Raw genomic sequence first — 22,218 nt, forward strand, 5'->3', positions numbered from 1 at the left:
AGGAAAACACACCAGCAGAAAGTATGAGAGGGCTTCAAAGCAGAGGAAGCCAAACTTCCTCACACACACACAAACACATCTGCCAGGTGAGTTTATCACTGCACACCATCAGAGGCTTTCAGGGAGATCCTGGTCATAAATTAGATGTAAAGTTAATCCTGGAATTTCCAGGTGAACAAAAAGAGGACCTACTCTAATTTCAGACACACTGAGACAAAGTTTGGTTCCTAAATGGTAGTAGTGGTAGAGGGTAGTAGTGGTAGGGGGTAGTAGTGGTAGAGGGTAGTAGTGGTAGGGGGTAGTAGTGGTAGGGGGTAGTAGTGGTAGAGGGTAGTAGTGGTAGGGGGTAGTAGTGGTAGGGGGTAGTAGTGGTAGAGGGTAGTAGTGGTAGAGGGTAGTAGTGGTAGAGCACATATGTCAGAGTCAAGGCCCGCGGGCCACATCCGGCCCGCGAGAAGGTTTTTTACGGCCCCTGGGATGATCTTGATTTATTATTAGAACCGGCCCGCAGACCGCAGCAAGCCGGCAGCCCGCAGATCTTTTACACGCACCAATACTACATTTCCCACAATGCAACGGTGACGCACCGAGCAGTAGGCTGCTTCATTTCAATATTTATTGGCACAGCAGTCGTCAGCATCACAGTAAAATTAACTTTCAGATACCCATCAAAAATGGCAAAACGGAAGGTGGACACTGAGAACCGGGGGTTTCAAACAAGGTGGGAGTCGGAGTATATGTTCACGGAGGTAGCTGGAAAACCTGTGTGTCTTCTGTGTGGAGAAAGTGTGGCGGTACTGAAAGAGTATAATCTGAGACGACATTATGAAACGAAACACGCGGACAAAAACAAGAATATGGACATGGAACAAAGGCTACAAAAGGCAGAGGAATTAAAACGAGGCCTCAAATCTCGACAGGCTCTGTTCAAAAAAGCCAAATCACAAGGCCAGGCTGCTGTCAAGGCCAGTTTTATTTTGGCAGAAGAGATCGCTAAATCAGCCCGGCCATTTACTGAGTAGGTAGTGCTGAACACCTCCACTCAATTCTGAGGATTTCCTCAGCTCAGAGCCTTACCCCGAACATTGATGAACTTGTGGAAAAGATGGGACACCACCAAGTATCACCCTCAACCTCAAACAAGTGAACATTACTGTGCAATCACATATTTAGAGTTTTTACTCAGTTCAAGTTTAAAAGTTAAAGTTTAATATTTGTTTTCACTGCATGTTACTTCTCCTTAAACAAAGTGTTGTTTTTGATTAATAGATTTTTGCACTTTATTTTATTGTATTTCAATCCAATTATATTTTAAAAATATTTCAGTTGAGTGGATGATAGAAAATTGCTATTATTGTTTTTTTCTTTGAAGTAAATTTAGCCCACTTTTTGCTAAAATAGAAAATATAGGCTACTGATGGTGCCTTGAATACCGGTTTCTTTCATTTAATGTTCATGTTATGGGGATTTTTATATAAAGGAAATTTGTCTTTTGTGTCTGTTGAAAATTAAAGATTACTGACAGAGCCATAAGAAAATATTGCTTTATTTATCTGATCATATTGGAATATATTTGTTAGGTTTTCAGTAGGTTCAATTAGGTTCACTAGACTATATGCGTCATTTAAAAAATTTTCAATGAACATTCGAACAGTCCGGCCCTCGGCTTGTAGCTAAATTTTTTATTTGGCCCTCCGTCCATTTGACTTTGACACCCCTGTGGTAGAGGGTAGTAGTGGTAGAGGGTAGTAGTGGTAGGGGGTAGTAGTGGTAGGGGGTAGTAGTGGTAGAGATAGGGGTAGGGGGTAGTAGTGGTAGGGGGTAGTAGTGGTAGGGGGTAGTAGTGGTAGGGGGTAGTAGTGGTAGGGGGTAGTAGTGGTAGAGGGTAGTAGTGGTAGAGGGTAGTAGTGGTAGGGGGTAGTAGTGGTAGAGGGTAGTAGTGGTAGGGGGTAGTAGTGGTAGAGGGTAGTAGTGGTAGAGGGTAGTAGTGGTAGAGATAGGGGTAGGGGGTAGTAGTGGTAGGGGGTAGTAGTGGTAGGGGGGTAGTAGTGGTAGGGGGTAGTAGTGGTAGGGGGTAGTAGTGGTAGAGGGTAGTAGTGGTAGAGGTGGGGTAGTAGTGGTAGGGGGTAGTAGTGGTAGGGGGTAGTAGTGGTAGAGGGTAGTAGTGGTAGGGGGTAGTAGTGGTAGGGGGTAGTAGTGGTAGGGGGTAGTAGTGGTAGAGGGGTAGTAGTGGTAGAGGGTAGTAGTGGTAGGGGTAGTAGTGGTAGGGGGTAGTAGTGGTAGGGGTAGTAGTGGTAGAGGGGTAGTAGTGGTAGGGGGTAGTAGTGGTAGGGGGTAGTAGTGGTAGGGGGTAGTAGTGGTAGAGGGTAGTAGTGGTAGGGGGTAGTAGTGGTAGGGGGGTAGTAGTGGTAGGGGGTAGTAGTGGTAGGGGGTAGTAGTGGTAGGGGGTAGTAGTGGTAGGGGGTAGTAGTGGTAGAGTGGGGGTAGTAGTGGTAGAGGGTAGTAGTGGTAGGGGGTAGTAGTGGTAGGGGGTAGTAGTGGTAGAGGGTAGTAGTGGTAGGGGGTAGTAGTGGTAGGGGGTAGTAGTGGTAGGGGGTAGTAGTGGTAGGGGTAGTAGTGGTAGGGGGTAGTAGTGGTAGGGGGTAGTAGTGGTAGAGGGGTAGTAGTGGTAGGGGGTAGTAGTGGTAGGGGGTAGTAGTGGTAGAGGGTAGTAGTGGTAGGGGGTAGTAGTGGTAGAGGGTAGTAGTGGTAGGGGGTAATAGTGGTAGAGGGTAGTAGTGGTAGAGGGTAGTAGTGGTAGGGGGTAGTAGTAGAGGGGTAGTAGTGGTAAGGGGTAGCAGTGGTGAGGGGTAGTAGTGGTAGGGGGTAGTAGTGGTAGGGGGTAGTAGTGGTAGAGGGTAGTAGTGGTAGGGGTAGTAGTGGTAGAGGGTAGTAGTGGTAGGGGGTAGTAGTGGTAGGAGGGTAGTAGTGGTAGGGGGTAGTAGTGGTAGGGGGTAGTAGTGGTAGGGGGTAGTAGTGGTAGAGGGGTAGTAGTGGTAGAGGGTAGTAGTGGTAGGGTAGTAGTGGTAGGGAGTGGTAGAGGGTAGTAGTGGTAGGGGTAGTAGTGGTAGGGGGTAGTAGTGGTAGGGGGTAGTAGTGGTAGAGGGTAGTAGTGGTAGAGGGTAGTAGTGGTAGGGGGTAGTAGTGGTAGAGGGAGGGGTAGTAGTGGTAGAGGGTAGTAGTGGTAGGGGGTAGTAGTGGTAGAGGGGTAGTAGTGGTAGGGGGTAGTAGTGGTAGGGGGTAGTAGTGGTAGAGGGGTAGTAGTGGTAGGGGGTAGTAGTGGTAGGGGGTAGTAGTGGTAGGGGGTAGTAGTGGTAGAGGGTAGTAGTGGTAGGGGGTAGTAGTGGTAGAGGGTAGTAGTGGTGGGGGTAGTAGTGGTAGGGGTAGTAGTGGTAGAGGGGTAGTAGTGGTAGGGGGTAGTAGTGGTAGGGGGTAGTAGTGGTAGGGGTAGTAGTGGTAGGGGGTAGTAGTGGTAGGGGGTAGTAGTGGTAGGGGTAGTAGTGGTAGGGGGTAGTAGTGGTAGAGGGTAGTAGTGGTAGGGGGGTAGTAGTGGTAGGGGTAGTAGTGGTAGAGGGTAGTAGTGGTGGGGTAGTAGTGGTAGAGGGTAGTAGTGGTAGAGGGGTAGTAGTGGTAGAGGGTAGTAGTGGTAGAGGGGTAGTAGTGGTAGGGGGTAGTAGTGGTAGAGGGTAGTAGTGGTAGGGGGTAGTAGTGGTAGAGGGTAGTAGTGGTAGGGGGTAGTAGTGGTAGGGGGTAGTAGTGGTAGAGGGGTAGTAGTGGTAGGGGGTAGTAGTGGTAGGGGGGTAGTAGTGGTAGAGGGTAGTAGTGGTAGGGGGTGGTAGTGGTAGGGGGTAGTAGTGGTAGGGGTAGTAGTGGTAGGGGGTAGTAGTGGTAGAGGGGTAGTAGTGGTAGGGGGTAGTAGTGGTAGAGGGTAGTAGTGGTAGGGGGTAGTAGTGGTAGAGGGTAGTAGTGGTAGGGGTGGTAGTGGTAGAGGGTAGTAGTGGTAGGGGGTAGTAGTGGTCAGGGGGTAGTAGTGGTAGGGGGTGTAGTGGTAGAGGGTAGTAGTGGTAGGGGGTAGTAGTGGTAGAGGGGTAGTAGTGGTAGGGGGTAGTAGTGGTAGAGGGGTAGTAGTGGTAGAGGGTAGTAGTGGTAGAGGGGTAGTAGTGGTAGGGGGTAGTAGTGGTAGAGGGGTAGTAGTGGTAGGGGGTAGTAGTGGTAGAGGGTAGTAGTGGTAGGGGGTAGTAGTGGTAGAGGGGTAGTAGTGGTAGAGGGGTAGTAGTGGTAGGGGTAGTAGTGGTAGGGGGTAGTAGTGGTAGGGGGTAGTAGTGGTAGGGGGTAGTAGTGGTAGAGGGGTAGTAGTGGTAGAGGGTAGTAGTGGTAGGGGGTAGTAGTGGTAGAGGGTAGTAGTGGTAGGGGTAGTAGTGGTAGGGGGTAGTAGTGGTAGAGGGGTAGTAGTGGTAGAGTAGTAGGGTAGAAGAGTAGATTAGTGGTAGAGTGGTGGGTGTAGTGGTAGGGGGTAGTAGTGGTAGGGGGGTAGTAGTGGTAGAGGGTAGTAGTGGTAGGGGGTAGTAGTGGTAGGGGGTAGTAGTGGTAGGGGGTAGTAGTGGTAGGGGGTAGTAGTGGTAGAGGGTAGTAGTGGTAGAGGGTAGTAGTGGTAGAGGGTAGTAGTGGTAGAGGGTAGTAGTGGTAGAGGGTAGTAGTGGTAGGGGGTAGTAGTGGTAGAGGGGTAGTAGTGGTAGGGGGTAGTAGTGGTAGGGGTAGTAGTGGTAGAGGGTAGTAGTGGTAGGGGGTAGTAGTGGTAGAGGGTAGTAGTGGTAGGGGGTAGTAGTGGTAGGGGGTAGTAGTGGTAGGGGGTAGTAGTGGTAGAGGGTAGTAGTGGTAGGGGGTAGTAGTGGTAGAGGGTAGTAGTGGTAGGGGGGTAGTAGTGGTAGGGGGTAGTAGTGGTAGGGGGTAGTAGTGGTAGGGGGTAGTAGTGGTAGAGGGTAGTAGTGGTAGGGGGTAGTAGTGGTAGGGGGTAGTAGTGGTAGAGGGTAGTAGTGGTAGGGGGTAGTAGTGGTAGAGGGTAGTAGTGGTAGAGGGTAGTAGTGGTAGGGGGTAGTAGTGGTAGAGGGTAGTAGTGGTAGGGGGTAGTAGTGGTAGAGGGTAGTAGTGGTAGGGGGTAGTAGTGGTAGAGGGTAGTAGTGGTAGAGGGTAGTAGTGGTAGGGGTAGTTGTGGTAGGGGGTAGTAGTGGTAGAGGGGTAGTAGTGGTAGAGGGTAGTAGTGGTAGGGGTAGTAGTGGTAGGGGGTAGTAGTGGTAGGGGGTAGTTGTGGTAGGGGGTAGTAGTGGTAGAGGGTAGTAGTGGTGAGGGGTGTAGTGGTGAGAGGGTAGTAGTGGTAGGGGGTAGTAGTGGTGGGGGTAGTAGTGGTAGAGGGTAGTAGTGGTAGGGGGTAGTAGTGGTAGAGGGGTAGTAGTGGTAGAGGGGTAGTAGTGGTAGGGGGTAGTAGTGGTAGGGGGTAGTAGTGGTAGAGGGTAGTAGTGGTAGGGGGTAGTAGTGGTAGAGGGTAGTAGTGGTAGGGGGTAGTAGTGGTAGGGGGTAGTAGTGGTAGAGGGTAGTAGTGGTAGAGGGTAGTAGAGGGTAGTAGTGGTAGGGGGTAGTAGTGGTAGAGGGTAGTAGTGCTAGAGGGTAGTAGTGGTAGGGGGTAGTAGTGGTAGAGGGTAGTAGTGGTAGGGGGTAGTAGTGGTAGGGGGTAGTAGTGGTAGGGGGTAGTAGTGGTAGGGGGTAGTAGTGGTAGAGGGTAGTAGTGGTGAGGGGTAGTAGTGGTAGAGGGTAGTAGTGGTAGAGGGTAGTAGTGGTAGAGGGTAGTAGTGCTAGAGGGTAGTAGTGGTAGGGGGTAGTAGTGGTAGAGGGTAGTAGTGGTAGGGGGTAGTAGTGGTAGAGGGTAGTAGTGGTAGGGGGTAGTAGTGGTAGGGGGTAGTAGTGGTAGGGGGTAGTAGTGGTAGAGGGTAGTAGTGGTAGGGGGTAGTAGTGGTAGAGGGTAGTAGTGGTAGAGGGTAGTAGTGGTAGAGGGTAGTAGTGGTAGGGGGTAGTAGTGGTAGAGGGTACATTTACATTTTAGTCATTTAGCAGACGCTCTTATCCAGAGCGACTTACAATTAGTGAGTGCATACAGGTTAGGGGGTCTGGGGTACAGAGGTAAGGGATCTAGGTAGGGGAGGTTAGGGGGTCTGGGGTACAGAGGTAAGGGATCTAGGTAGGGGGTTAGGGGGTCTGGGGTACAGAGGTAGGGGATCTAGGTAGGGGGGTTAGGGGTCTGGGGGTACAGAGGTAAGGGATCTAGGTAGGGGGTTAGGGGGTCTGGGGGTACAGAGGTAAGGGATCTAGGTAGGGGGGTTAGGGGGTCTGGGGTACAGAGGTAGGGGATCTAGGTAGGGGAGGTTAGGGGGTCTGGGGGTACAGAGGTAGGGGATCTAGGTAGGGGGTTAGGGGGTCTGGGGTACAGAGGTAGGGGATCTAGGTAGGGGGTTAGGGGGTCTGGGGTACAGAGGTAGGGGATCTAGGTAGGGGGGTTAGGGGTCTGGGGGTACAGAGGTAGGGGATCTAGGTAGGGGGGTTAGGGGTCTGGGGTACAGAGGTAAGGGATCTAGGTAGGGGAGGTTAGGGGGTCTGGGGTACAGAGGTAAGGGATCTAGGTAGGGGGGTTAGGGGGTCTGGGGTACAGAGGTAGGGGATCTAGGTAGGGGGGGTTAGGGGGTCTGGGGTACAGAGGTAAGGGGTAGAAGTGGTAGGGTGTCTGTGGTCTTTGTCTCTCAATATTCTGCTGTGGGAAGCTCGGCCCCAGCCCACCCAGGAGAATGGGAGCACACAGGTGCTTCATTCTGGGAATGCCTTAATGCCATTCCATAGGCCAGATACACTGGGAATGCCTTAATGCCATTCCATAGGCCAGATACACTGGGAATGCCTTAATGCCATTCCATAGGCCAGATACACTGGAAATGCCTTAATGCCATTCCATAGGACAGATACACTGGAAATGCCTTAATGCCATTCCATAGGACAGATACACTGGGAATGCCTTAATGCCATTCCATAAGACAGATACACAGGGAATGGGAATGGGGATTTCATGCTGGAACGCTGCTATGTAAACCGCTGAGCTGTAGCAGTTAAACCACACACACACACACACACACACACACACACAAACACACACACAGAGCGACACACACACGCACATTGCACATACACACGCATGTACACACACACTGACCTCTTGGTCTTTTAACCATGTCTGTCACTGACATAATTACAGTTACAGTGGGGTGGGAGAGAGACAGATTACAGTTACAGTGGGGTGGGAGAGAGACAGATTACAGTTACAGTGGGGCGGGAGAGAGACAGATTACAGTTACAGTGGGGCGGGAGAGAGACAGATTACAGTTACAGTGGGGCGGGAGAGAGACAGATTACAGTTACAGTGGGGCGGTAGAGAGACAGATTACAGTTACAGTGGGGTGGGAGAGAGACAGATTACAGTTACAGTGGTGTGGGAGAGAGACAGATTACAGTTACAGTGGGGTGGGAGAGAGACAGATTACAGTTACAGTGGGGTGGGAGAGAGACAGATTACAGTTACAGTGGGGTGGGAGAGAGACAGATTACAGTTACAGTGGGGCGAGAGAGAGACAGATTACAGTTACAGTGGGGTGGGAGAGACAGATTACAGTTACAGTGGGGTCGGGAGAGAGACAGATTACAGTTACAGTGGGGTGGGAGAGAGACAGATTACAGTTACAGTGGGGTGGGAGAGAGACAGATTACAGTTACAGTGGGGTGGGAGAGACAGACAGATTACAGATACAGTGGGGTGGGAGAGAAACAGATTACAGTTACAGTGGGGTGGGAGAGAGACAGATTACAGATACAGTGGGGCGGGAGAGAAACAGATTACAGTTACAGTGGGGTGGGAGAGAGACAGATTACAGTTACAGTGGGGTGGGAGAGAAACAGATTACAGTTACAGTGGGGTGGGGTGGGAGAGAGACAGATTACAGTTACAGTGGGGCGGGAGAGAGACAGATTACAGTTACATTGGGGTGGGAGAGAGACAGATTACAGTTACAGTGGGGCGGGAGAGACAGACAGATTACAGTTACAGTGGGGCGGGAGAGAGACAGATTACAGTTACAGTGGGGTGGGAGAGAGACAGATTACAGTTACAGTGGTGCGGGAGAGACAGACAGATTACAGTTACAGTGGGGCGACAGAGACAGACAGATTACAGTTACAGTGGGGCGGTAGAGAGACAGATTACAGTTACAGTGGGGTGGGAGAGAGACAGATTACAGTTACAGTGGGGCGGGAGAGAGACAGATTACAGTTACATTGGGGTGGGAGAGAGACAGATTACAGTTACAGTGGGGCGGGAGAGACAGACAGATTACAGTTACAGTGGGGCGGGAGAGAGACAGATTACAGTTACAGTGGGGTGGGAGAGAGACAGATTACAGTTACAGTGGTGCGGGAGAGACAGACAGATTACAGTTACAGTGGGGCGACAGAGACAGACAGATTACAGTTACAGTGGGGCGGTAGAGAGACAGATTACAGTTACAGTGGGGTGGGAGAGAGACAGATTACAGTTACAGTGGGGTGGGAGAGAGACAGATTACAGTTACAGTGGGGCGGGAGAGAGACAGATTACAGTTACAGTGGGGTGGGAGAGAGACAGATTACAGTTACAGTGGTGCGGGAGAGACAGACAGATTACAGTTACAGTGGGGCGACAGAGACAGACAGATTACAGTTACAGTGGGGCGGTAGAGAGACAGACAGATTACAGTTACAGTGGGGCGGGAGAGAGACAGATTACAGTTACAGTGGGGTGGGAGAGAGACAGATTACAGTTACAGTGGGGTGGGAGAGAGACAGATTACAGTTACAGTGGGGTGGGAGAGAGACAGATTACAGTTACAGTGGTGCGGGAGAGACAGACAGATTACAGTTACAGTGGGGCGACAGAGACAGACAGATTACAGTTACAGTGGGGCGGTAGAGAGACAGATTACAGTTACAGTGGGGTGGGAGAGAGACAGATTACAGTTACAGTGGGGCGGTAGAGAGACAGATTACAGTTACAGTGGTGCGACAGAGACAGACAGATTACAACAGGGTCTTATCTGCAGTGCGCGTGTGGTTTTATCTCCAAAGTGTGTGTGTGTGTGTGTGTGTGTGTGTGTGTGTGTGTGTGTGTGTGTGTGTGTGTGTGCGCGTATGTGTACTTGAGAGGTTCTCACAGACCAGGCAGGTTGAAATGTCACCTGCTTATCCTTTTCAGGGGACAGGAATCTCAGAGGTCACCAAGGGCCACAGACAGACTATTTCAATACAGACACACACACACATACGGTTGTGATTCCTCACCCACTGTGTCACAGGGCTGGTCTTTGTGCACGCAGAAGTCAGTCCTGCAACGAGACGGTAAAAACAGTATTATAACAAGTTCAGTCCATCTAACCTCACACTGCAATGCTACTGTGTTGATAAGGATGAGGGGTGAAGCTTCCCATGGATACTGATCTGGGTGAGTTTAGCATTTTCCACACTGATCGTAAAGGTTAGGATTGGGGAGGGGAAGCTGATCCTAGATCTGTCCCTAAGGGAAACTTCACCCAGAGTGTTGAAAAGAGAAACATAAACCCAAAAGATGTTTGAAGGAATCTAAAAAAATTACAATTTCTTTGTTCATGCACGCTTTAAAATGGTTAATTGGGTATAATTAGTTCAATCCACCAGTTGAATCCTCACTTCCACTTCAGTTGAATTTTCACTTAGTCTCCCATTGACATCAATTCATGACCAAGTGAAAAAATGACTTAAGTGGAAATGTTCCCTTCCATTTGCTATCAACGTTACACCAGAATTGTGTTACATAGAGAGGTTAACGTTCAATGCACCGTGATTGAATAGTTCTCCCTAATCTATGTACTGTAGTTCATGCTGGACAAAGAGCAGCCCTCAACTCAAACATTCCACGGCTCCTTCGCTGTGGCATAGTCACAGACACATACACACACACACACACACACACACAGCTTATGTTGGTTACCATGGGGACCGGCCTACCCATGTAAGGCCCGTTCCAGTACACGCAGGCAGACAAGGCAGGGACTCTCATTCCCACCACTGAGAACCCAGGACCCTCTTTGTCCCCACTGTTAAGCAGTGATTTGACATGGTCTACGTACCAAATGGCACCCTATGCCCTACATAGTGCATTGCTTTAACCAGAGCCCTATTGGAATAGGCTACCATTTGGAACGTAGCCATGCTTTCTGTTCACACTGTACTGGGGAACGCCTGAGTGGAGAGTGACTTTGTAAGTAGTAGGCAAGACAGATTTTGGACACAGAGCAAGAGAGACAGAGAGACAGAGAGACAGAGAGACAGAGAGACAGAGAGACAGAGAGACAGAGAGAGAGAGAGAGAGAGAGAGAGAGACTTTAACCAGAACAGAAAGGGTGCGTATTGGGTGCGTACTGCCCCACCTCTACAGTTTACAGATCTGCCCCACCTCTACAGTTTACAGATCTGCCCCACCTCTACAGTTTACAGATCTGCCCCACCTCTACAGTTTACAGATCTGCCCCACCTCTACAGTTTAAAGATCTGCACCTCTACAGTTTAAAGATCTGCACCTCTACAGTTTACAGATCTGCCCCACCTCTACAGTTTAAAGATCTGCCCCACCTCTACAGTTTAAAGATCTGCACCTCTACAGTTTAAAGATCTGCACCTCTACAGTTTAAAGATCTGCCCCACCTCTACAGTTTAAAGATCTGCACCTCTACAGTGGTCCGGTTAGTAAAACACTGTTAATGACCCATCTGTAAGGTCAAGGTGGGTTCAAACCAGAGATGCCTTTGAAGTCTGTTAACAAGCCTGAGCCAACGCACACACACACACACACACACAAACACATGCACGCAGACAAAGACACATGCAGACACACACACACACACACACACACACACCACATACGCACCACACACACAGATGAGACCCCTACTACCCACTCCCTCCATGCTAGAAGGCTAAGGGCAGCTGCTGCCTCCAACACCACTGACCCACCAAACCTCATCAGGATCTAAATCAGTCTACTGCACTTCCTCTACTTACTCTGTGTGTGGTGTGGTGTGGTGTGGTGTGGTGTGGTGTGGTGTGGTGTGTGTGGTGTGGTGTGGTGTGGTTTGGTGTGTGTGGTGTGGTGTGGTGTGTGTGGTGTGTGTGGTGTGTGACAGTGAAGTTCCTACAGTTGAAGTCAGAAGTTTACATACACCTTAGCCAAATACATTTAAACTCAGTTTTTCACAATTCCTGACATTTAATCCTAGTAAAAATTCCCTGTCTTAGGTCAGTTAGGATCACCACTTTATTTTAAGAATGTGAAATGTAAGAATAATAGCAGAGAGAATTATTTATTTCAGCTTTTATTTCTTTCATCACATTCCCAGTGGGTCAGAAGTTTACATACACTCAATTTGTATTTGGTAGCATTGCCTTTAAATTGTTTAACTTGGGTTAAACGTTTCGGGTAGCCTTCCACAAGTTTCCCACAATAAGTTGGGTGAATTTTGGCCCATTCCTCCTGACAGAGCTGGTGTAACTGAGTCAGATTTGTAGGCCTCCTTGCTCGCACATGCTTTTTCAGTTCTGCCCACACATTTTCTATAGGATTGAGGTCAGGGCTTTGTGATGGTCACTCCAATACCTGCCATTTTGCCACAACTTTGGAAGTATGCTTGGGGTCATTGTCCATTTGGAAGACCCATTTGCAACCAAGCTTTAACTTCCTGACTGATGTCTTGAGATGTTGCTTCAATATATCCTTCCTCATGATGCCATCTATTTTGTGAAGTGCACCAGTCCCTCCTGCAGCAAAGCACCCCCACAGCATGATGCTGCCACCCCCGTGGTTCACGGTTGGGATGGTGTTCTTCGGGTTGCAAGGCACCCCCTTTTTTCCTCCAAACATAACAATGGTCATTATGGCCAAACAGTTATATTTTTGTTTCATCAGACCAGAAGACATTTCTCAAAAAAGTACGATCTTTGTCCCCATGTGCAGTTGTAAACCGTAGTCTGGCTTTTTTATGGCAGTTTTGGAGCAGTGGCTTCTTCCTTGCTGAGTGGCCTTTCAGGTTATGTCGATATAGGACTCGTTTTACTGTGGATATAGATACTTTTGTACCCGTTTCCTCCAGCATCTTCACAAGGTCCTTTGCTGTTGTTCTGGGATTGATTTGCACTTTTCGTACCAAAGTACGTTCATCTCTAGGAGACAGAACGCGTCTCCTTCCTGAGCGGTATGACGGCTGCGTGGTCCCATGGTGTTTATACTTGCGTACTATTGTTTGTACAGATGAACATGGTACCTTCAGGCATTTGGAAATTGCTCCCAAGGATGAACCAGACTTGTGGAGGTCTATACATTTTTTTCTGAGATCTTGGCTGATTTCTTTTGATTTCCCATGATGTCAAGCAAAGAGGCACTGAGTTTGAAGGTAGGCCTTGAAATACATCCACAGGTACACCTCCAATTGACTCAAATTATGTCCATTAGCCTATCAGAAGCTTCTAAAGCCATGACATCATTTCCTGGAATTTTCCAAGCTGTTTAAAGGCACAGTCAACTTAGTGTATGTAAACTTCTGACCTACTGGAATTGTGATACAGTGAATTATAAGTGAAATAATCTGTCTGTAAACAATTGTTGGAAAAATTACCTTGTGTCATGCACAAAAGTAGATGTCCTAACCGACTTGCCAAAACTATAGTTTGTTAACGAGAAATTTGTTGAGTGGTTGAAAAACAAGTTTTAATGACTCCAACCTAAGTGTATGTAAACTTCCGACTTCAACTGTATGTTAGGGGAGTGGCAGTGCAGTGGTGGGTCACTGCCACTAGTAACCCTATGATTTGGGAGAGTGGAGGTTCATTTGAAGACCATGACTAACAGGTGAGGAGGGAGTAGAGGGGTGTGATTTCATCCTAGGCAGACTGCTGTACTGATTCAGAGTCAAAACTGCTGTACTAGACCACACTGAGAACACTGAAGAGGAAGTTGTCCTGTGTGGCTCAGTTGGTAGAGCATGGCTCTTACAACAAAAAGGGTTGTGGGTTCGATTCCTGTTGGGGCCACCAATACCTTTATCCCCCTCTGTCACTCCCCCTCCCTCCCCTCCCTCTCTCTCTCCCCCCCTCCAGTCTGCTACATATCCCACTAACTTCAAATAGCTAGTAATGGGTTATACCGCTACCTTCCTGGTCTGATTGCATGGACTGTCTGTGACTGCGAGGTAACGTGGATTTAACAAACAGCTGGGGGGCTGACGAGCCAGCTGCAGACACAGAACACTGGTTTGAGGAGGAGAGGAGGAGGAGAGTGAGAGACAGGGAGAGGGCATGACGAGGGGGATGCAGGGCGGAGGGGAGCGGGGGGGAGACAGAGATAAGGAGAGGGGGACACGGTGAACACAGTTATTATTTCCTGTTAAGATGTCTCCCGAATCCCTAGAAATGATCCAACTAGTGTAGTATCAGTTACACACTGAGAGCATATAGGCAGACATTAGACCGTCTCAGACAGATCCAGGACAGTATCACATGTCATGTAATCTCCTGAGAGGCAGGTAATTAGTTGTTGGAGACGAGGAAGTCTACAGTGACAGGCGTGACATAGAGATTACCTCTCTCCTCTCTGAGTGTTACAGTACAGCAGACACACATCCCAGACAGATACACACACACGTCGTTTCAGCCCAGCCAGCTCAGCCCAGCCAGCTCTGCCGTCAGCGAGAAGGGAAACCGGAGCACGAAGTGACACGCTCTAATCTCCTCTCCCCTCTCCTCTCGCCTCCTCTCCCCTCCCCTCTCTTCTCCTCTCGCCTCCCCTCTCCTTCCTGTCTCCTCCTCCCTTCTCCTCTCCTCCTGACTCCTGGCGAGCAGCGCTCAGAGATGGACAGATGTGGATCCTGAACACTCCTGTATTCACAGAGAATCCCTTCTGAGCGTGGTTAGGGATCAGTTGCACTACAACCACCCCAACAGAACAAAAGACTTCTCTGTGTTGAACGCTCCTCTCCTCCTCTTCCTCCTTCCTTCATCCCCCTTTACTCAGGGTGCACACTGTAAAAACAAATACCCACAAATCTAGTTGTTTCAAATTATTATTATTAAGTAACTGGTTCCACAGCCTTTTTTTTGTTTACTCAACTTTTCGGTCAAAGTGTTACCTGAACATAAAATTTTTAGTTGGCCCAAACTTAGCTCCAACATGAGAAAACATAGGCAAAAATTCAGTCAACTTAAAATGATGTGTTTGCTCAATTGTTTATTCAACTAGAAATTATTAGGCTGTGGAATTAGTTACACACACACAGTGTTTTTAACACTATGATTTCAACTTACATACTTGGACATAAACATTGTGCATGTTCATTATACAGTAACTATTATTCAACATGTCCTCACCTGGGATTTGCACTCACAACCTCTTGGGTCATGGCATTGCGATCTTCCTGCTACGCCACCATGTATGTGTCAATTATGAGTTAATCTGACTATTCTCTCATCACTGATTTGATTTACTTATTTAAGCAATTTTAGATTTTGCTGTATAGTTATCTAATGTTGGTGGAGCATATTACTCTGTTTTAATGTTACTCCTTAATCACTATGATCAATAAAATAGTTTTTCTTGAGTGTACTTTTAACAGATCTGAGATTTACTTTGAACTGCAAAGTGTAGCAATACATGTGAAATGAGTTACTTACACAGACATGTTGCCGTAGCAGGAAGATTGGAATGTTGTGAACCAAGAGGTTGTGAGTTCAAATCCCAGGTGAGGACATGTTGAATGAACATGCACAATGTAGTCAACGTGTGTCAAATATGTAAGTTGAAAACATTGTATGTTAAAAGCATTGTATTTCTAGTTGAATTAAGATATGAGACTGATTGAGCAAAAACATTCTAAGTTGACAGACATTTTGCCTACGTTTTTCGGACAAGTTTGAGCCAGCTGAAAATGTTATGTTCAGGTAACACTTTGACCGAAAAGTTCAGTAAACAAAAAAAAGGCTGTGGAACCAGTTACTTAATCATATTTAGTTGAAACAAGTAGATTTTTTTTTACAGTGCAGGATGACAGGATATGTTCTGACAGGCTACATCAACGCTTATTTAAACCAAATTAACCCTTTTACCTCCCAGCCCAAATTAGAACAGGTCATAATACCTCATCAAGAATTAGGTATGCGAGTGTGTGTATGTGTGTGTTCGCATGCGTGTAAGAGAGATGTCATTGGGCTAAATGGGCTAACTGATTATAAACCATCATGGCTACGAAGAAAAGCAACTTATGCTACAGCTTTACAGACAGGAAGAAGAATCAGATAGGACAGAGAGAGAGAGAGAGAGAGAGAGAGAGAGAGAGAGAGAGAGAGAGAGAGAGAGAGAGAGAGAGAGAGAGAGAGAGAGAGAGAGAGAGAGAGAGAGAGAGAGAGAGAGAGAGAGAGAGAGAGAGAGAGAGAGAGAGAGAGAGAGAGAGAGAGAGTTTTTAAATAATCTTTATTGGGTCTGGGAGCCCACCACACAATAAATACTCATAGTTACACATCAATTAAAAACACAACTCCAATTCCTCCTCCACAGTAACTAAACACAACAGCCTCTGAATACCCCATATACTCATAAACAGATCAATATTGTTGACACGTTTATAATAGGCAAACTCAACCCTTAGTCTCGCTGCCAACATTCCCTCCAGCATTCCCACCACATCCACAGACCCCTGTCCCCGAATACTGTTCTTTCGGGTCTTCCATATCGCTAATTTTGCTGCCCTAACACAAAATTAAGCAACACAACTACACCGTTTTGACTAAACCTGTACTTTGGCCCAAATATATACAGTTGGGAAGAGAAAACCTCTCCCAACGTTGAGAACCAATTAGTGATCAGGTCAATCATCCCGACCAACCTGGGACACTGTAAAAACAGAGTTTCAGACTCAGCACAGAATGGACACCCCTCCCCAACAGTAGGATCCAGGTGTACCAGATACATGTTGGTGGCTATGGCTCCATGTATTATCCTCCATTGGAGGTCAGCTGTCCTCTTATCAATAGGCAGTTTGTATAATGATCGCCAACAGCCTTTTGGGGAGGCACCTGGACCAAGCACACCTCGTCGATTTTACCCCTTCCAGGGAAGAGGCATGGGACACCTTTACACATATTCTGTACATGGCCTTCTTTCCCACCTCCTTGAACTCCCCCAGCTCCAGGGTATCGAAGGAAAGCAGTATCCCCACGTCCTCCTAGAATGGCCCCGCTGCAGCACTAACAATCATTTTACATTTAAGTCATTTAGCAGACGCTCTTATCCAGAGCGACTTACAGTTTGTGAATACACATTTTTTTATTTTTTTATACTGGCCCCCCGTGGGAATCGAACCCACAACCCTGGCGTTGCAAACGCCATGCTCTATCAACTGAGCTACATCCCTGCCGGCCATTCCCTCCCCTACCCTGGACCAATTGTGCGCCACCCATGAGTCTCCCGGTCGCGGCCGGCTGCGACAGAGCCTGGATTCGAACCAGGATCTCTAGTGGCACAGTTAGCACTGCGATGCAGTGCCTTAGACCACTGCGCCACTCAGGAGTGCAGGGAACACATAATCCAGACCCTCCTTCCACCGATCAGAATTGGAAGTGTCAGTCACATACTGCAGATGAAGTACTGGCAAGGAGTCACAGACCTCAGCGACAACCTTCCTCAGTAGGCGAGACAATCGGATCCCCGCTCTTTCTCCCAGTTCCTCCAACGACCTATTCCTGTTCCGCATCAGATGACCCAGCTTAGTACACCCCACGCCTAACAGGCATGAACGTAGGCTAGCTGAACCCAGAACACGGGATTGGTGGCAGTGTTGTGAAAAAGAGGCTCTTCAAAAAGCCACATCCCTGGTGGCGTGCAGGCCTTACGGGACTTGACCAGAACTCTCCAAGCCTGCATAACAGACTCATAAAATGGAGTCAGGCCAGGCAACACACCCCCCTCCAGCTTTAAGAGGAAAAGGTGCTTGTCTAAGCCCAAACAGCCACCTCTCCTCATCAATGTGTAGGCTGTGTCAACCCAGCTAGAACCGTCACTGTACAACAGTCTATGGGCTGCTTGAAGCCGGAAAGCCATGATCCTAGAGGAAATGTCCTCCAGGCCTTGCCCACCCTCGTGCAGTGGCAGGTACAGGGCTGCAGCTTTAATCCAGTGTTGTCCAGACCAGAAGAAATTGACTAGGGTCCTCTGAAGCTCTTGTATCAGACCCTTTGGTGGCTGCAAAATCATTAGTCTGTGCCACAGGGTAGAGGCAGCAAGATTATTAGCTACCAGTACCCTTCCCCTATAAGACAGCTGGGGCAGCACCCATTTCCATCTTGAAAGTCTGGCACACACATTCTCCACCTCACCCTCCCAGTTCTTTTTCTGAAAGACATCGGAGCCTAGAAAAACCCCCAAAGTCTTCATCCCATCTCTGCCCCGCTGAAGCCCCCCTGGTAACTGTGGAGCGGACCCCATCTGAAGCTGACCTGCCCACAGCGCTTCACTCTTTCCCCAATTGACTCTAGCTGAGGAGGCCCCCTCATACACCTTGTGACGTCACGAGAGGCTACACAGCTTTCAGCGGGATTGCTCAAGTAGTGCAAGGAGACAAGGTTCAAACAAAACAAGGATTTTATTATAGGTCTTGGGAAATTAACGAAAATATAACAAAATTCTGTTCTCTTGTGGCTCTTTAAGGGTTAACAGTTCAGGGATGTCTCTTCCACATCCAAAATCATAATTCTCACTCGCTCAGATAACTTTTCCCCAGCCTTACTGTAGTCCACGTTGCAGCTAGTGGCCAACCCAGCAAAAAGTCCTTCCAAATGTCTCTCACGTATTTCCACAGGTGCATATATCCAAAGGTGAGTATTTCCCAAAGGTAAGTATCTCCAAATCCTTATATTCCTCATGGAAGTGGACGTGCAGCACTCTTGTCCTCCAGAGAGCCCAGGTTGGAGACTGTGTCTCTTCACCCCCACACACTCCCTCAGTGTGTCTCTTCCCTTCCCAAACCTTCAGCTCATCAGCTCTCATTTGTTTCAGCTGCGTGGGAAGATTGGCCATAGAGGGGTGGAGTTCCCGACCATACCAGCAGATGGAGCCATAGCTGTCTGGGTTTGCAGCCACCTCAGGGGGATGTAACGTCCCTCCAGGACACAGCCTCTCGTGACATACACATCCCCCTCCTCGGGACCGACGTCCTCGTCGGTAAAGGCAGCGAAGGGCTCACGCGGGAGAGGGCGTCCGCATTGCCGTGGTGCTTGCCAGCCTGCTCTCTCTTCAACTCCTCCACCTCTAGGACCAGGGACTCAGCCTCCTGTTGTCTCTCCTTGAGTTTCTTACTGAACGCATCAGCCTTGGTTTTAGCAGAGTTTAGCTTCTGTTGAGCAGCTTTCAGTTCCTTTCTCTCTCTGCCTCCGCATTCTTCATCTTGTTCTCCAACACCTTGTACTTCTCCTCTGCCTTCTTCTGGACCTCCTTACTACTGCGCAGGGTCTCCTCACACTCCTCGATGGTCCTCACGCAGCCTCTCCAGCTCCTCCTGTTGCTTAGGGAAGGAGCTCTGTTGGAGTTTAGCCTGGAGGATATCTAACTCTTCTGTCTTCATGTCTAACTGTTGCTTTAACAAACGATACCTCTCAGCGGTCCCCTTCAGACCAGACAGTTCTTTGTCCAGATTCTGTAGCTCCGTCTCTGTGTCGGTCTGGCACCTGCCATCCCTATCAGAGCCCGGCGGGAGTGAGTAACTCGGAGGATTGCACCGGAGCCTTCCCAGGATGAGTCTTGCCTCTCCGTTTCCGAGGTACTCGGGTTATCCTCTCCTGAGACTCTCTCCAGAGTGGGTAAAAGGCTGGGCAGTCTCGTCCAATTAGGACAGGGACGGGGAGGGGAATCAACCACCCCCGCGTCGTGTGTATGGTTCCCCGTGTGCTGGTCATTGTAAGTTCAGTAATGGGGTATTCTCTGGTGTCCCCATGGACACAGGAAACTGGGAGGACTTTCCCCGGGTCAGACACGTTAGGGCCCACCAAATCCTTACGCACCAGGGGTGGCCCGGCTACCAGAATCCAGTAAGGCCTCCACATCATGGTGATTCACAGTTACCGGGCAGGTGGGGGGTCGATCTGGGCCGCCATCTACGACTCCCAAGAGCGAGGCAAAACGGTGTGTGGGTGCTGAGCTGGAGGACTCGCAGTGGGCATAGGTTCATCGGCTGGTTTCCCACACTGCCAGGAGATATGTCCCATCTCCCCACACCGGTAACACTGTCGAGTTTCCCCCTCCTGGTGTACTCTTCTTGGACCCGCCTGGTTTCTGGCTCCCACTGGAGCCGGGATAAGTCCTGACGTGGCTGGGTTCGAGACCTTGGGGGTCCTTTGGACGGGTTCTTCCCATTTGTGGTGGGGCCGCACTCCTGGGGTCTTTTCGGGAAGCATTCAGCATCTCCGCTGTGGCCTGGTACTTTTCCACAGCTTCCACGGTCAGATCAGCCGTGGTCAAGGCCTGTTGACTGATGAACCGTTTTGCATCATAAGGCAGGGGCGCGTAGGTAACGATCCACCACAACGGCCTCCACCACCGCCGCTGCTGTATTCCTCTGCGGATCCAGCCATTTCCTTGCGATTCGGACAAGTTCATGCATCTGCGCCCGAGGAGGTTGGTCTGGTTGGAAGGTCCAGCTGTGAAAGCGCTGGGCCATACCAAACTTTGTGAGTCCATATCTGCTGAGGATCTCAGACTTCAGGGCATCATAGTCAGTAACCTGGTCAGGGCCCAGGTCCCCGACAGCATTCAGCGATTCCCCGGTTAGAAAGGGGGCTAACAGACCAACCCACTGTTGCTGGGGCCAGGCTTCCCTAGTGGCCGTGGCCTCAAATGCATGCAGGTATGCCTCAATGTCATCGGTAGCTCCATCTTAGATATAAAGTCACTTGCCTTTATTGGGCGGGTATTTTGGACAACCTCTGTCTCTGCAACTGCAATTCCTCTGCCTTCAGAAGGTTGGCTTTCTTTTGCTCCTCCAAGAGAGCCACGTTTGCTTGCATCTGGGCTTGCTGGCCAGCAACAAGGGCTTTCAATATGTCCTCCATTTCAGTCGGGCGGGGAGCCTACGGCCAACTTGGAAAACTGGGTGATCAAACCTTCGGTATCCTCCTCTGACATGCACTATTAACGCTTGAGCGTGCCCGTATTCTCCACCATCTGTGACGTCACGAGAGGCTACACAGCTTTCAGCGGGATTGCTCAAGTAGTGCAAGGAGACAAGGTTCAAACAAAACAAGGATTTTATTATAGGTCTTGGGAAATTAACGAAAATATAACAAAATTCTGTTCTCTTGTGGCTCTTTAAGGGTTAACAGTTCAGGGATGTCTCTTCCACATCCAAAATCACTAATTCTCACTAGCTCAGATAACTTTTCCCCAGCCTTACTGTAGTCCACGTTGCAGCTAGGGCCAACCCAGCAAAAAGTCCTTCCAAATGTCTCTCACGTATTTCCACAGGTGCATATATCCAAAGGTGAGTATTTCCCAAAGGTAAGTATCTCCAAATCCTTATATTCCTCATGGAAGTGGACGTGCAGCACTCTTGTCCTCCAGAGAGCCCAGGTTGGAGACTGTGTCTCTTCACCCCCACACACTCCCTCAGTGTGTCTCTTCCCTTCCCAAACCTTCAGCTCATCAGCTCCTCATTTGTTTCCCAGCTGCGTGGGAAGATTGGCCATAGAGGGGTGGAGTTCCCGACCATACCAGCAGATGGAGCCATAGCTGTCTGGGTTTGCAGCCACCTCAGGGGATGTAACGTCCCTCCAGGACACAGCCTCGTGACATCACAACCTTTAAAGCGTTTGAGAGAACCTTAACATCCTCACCCCCTGTAATAAAAACTGTCACGTCATCTGCATACGCAGACAGTGCTATCGTGGGACCCTTCATTACACCTGGCACAGAGAAACCAGTAAGCTTCGCCCTTAAAAAACAAAGCATTGGTTCAATCGCTAGACTATATAACTGCCCTGAAATTGGGCATCCCTGCCTGATGCCCCTTTGGACAGGGATGGGGCAACTCAAACCACCCCCCACCTTCACCATACACGAGGCTCCAGCATACAGTAAATTCATCCAAGACAAAAAAACATCCCCAAACCCAAAGGCTTTCATTGTTTTAAACAAGTACTGGTGGTCCACACGATCAAAAGCCTTCTCCTGATCCAGAGAAAGTAAACCCACATTTACATCAGACAGTTTACAAATGTCTAAAACATCTCTTATTAGAAACAAGTTGTCAACAACAGGTACACAGTAGGACTGGTCCTTGTGGACCAACAATCCCAGATACAATTTCAACCTGTTTGAGAGACATTTAGAAACAATTTTATATTCTGCACACAGCAAAGCAACAGGTCTCCAATTTTTATGAGAGCCAAATCCGCCTTTTTTGGCAACAGTGAAAGTACCGCACGTTGACAAGATACAGGAAGAGAGCCCTCATGAAAAGATTCACACACCACTTCATAAAATCCTCCCCAATAGACCCCAAAAGTGCTTATAAAACTCAGATGGTAAACCATCAATGCCAGGGGCTCGGCCTGTTGAGAGCTGCATAACTGCTGTGGACAGCTCTTGCAGTGTAATGTCAGAGTCCAATACGACTCTTTGCTCAGGTCCCAATTGAGGAAGACCGTGTAACAACTGTTCAGTACACAGAGAGAACCTACCCTTAGTATCCCCATATAGAAAATAAAAAGGAAAAGCAGAAGATACCACAGAGAAACCAGACAAAGAGAATAAAACACCCTATGAGGCATAATCATCATCATTATTTAAATGTTCTCTTAACCTGACCACGTTTCCCACCATCTTTTGCTGCTGCAACAGCAGTAACACATTTCCTCAAGCGAAACCGCTTCTTCTCACTCAACTGGTCTAACCCCACCGTCTTCTGTAACATCACAGCTGACCTCACAAACTTATCAACATCAAAATAATCTGCCAATTTGACAGATTTCCCAAAAGTCTGATCCAGAAACCCA

The 22,218-nt window shown here is 48.6% G+C and overlaps 1 protein-coding gene across 3 annotated transcripts in view; it reads right to left on the reverse strand.

The window, feature by feature from the left end:
• Nucleotides 1-22,218, reverse strand: part of adamts17 (ADAM metallopeptidase with thrombospondin type 1 motif, 17) — a 151,854-nt gene that overhangs the window by 86,341 nt on the left and 43,295 nt on the right. For all 3 annotated transcript variants that reach the window (XM_045210026.1, XM_045210024.1, XM_045210025.1), the window contains exon 7: nt 9,442-9,485. In XM_045210026.1, coding sequence (XP_045065961.1) covers nt 9,442-9,485 — 44 coding nt within the window. The remainder of the gene's footprint in view (nt 1-9,441; nt 9,486-22,218) is intronic.

This window comes from Coregonus clupeaformis, chromosome 32 (genome assembly GCF_020615455.1).
Source record: "Coregonus clupeaformis isolate EN_2021a chromosome 32, ASM2061545v1, whole genome shotgun sequence".
In the NCBI taxonomy this organism is placed as follows: Eukaryota; Metazoa; Chordata; class Actinopteri; order Salmoniformes; family Salmonidae; genus Coregonus; species Coregonus clupeaformis.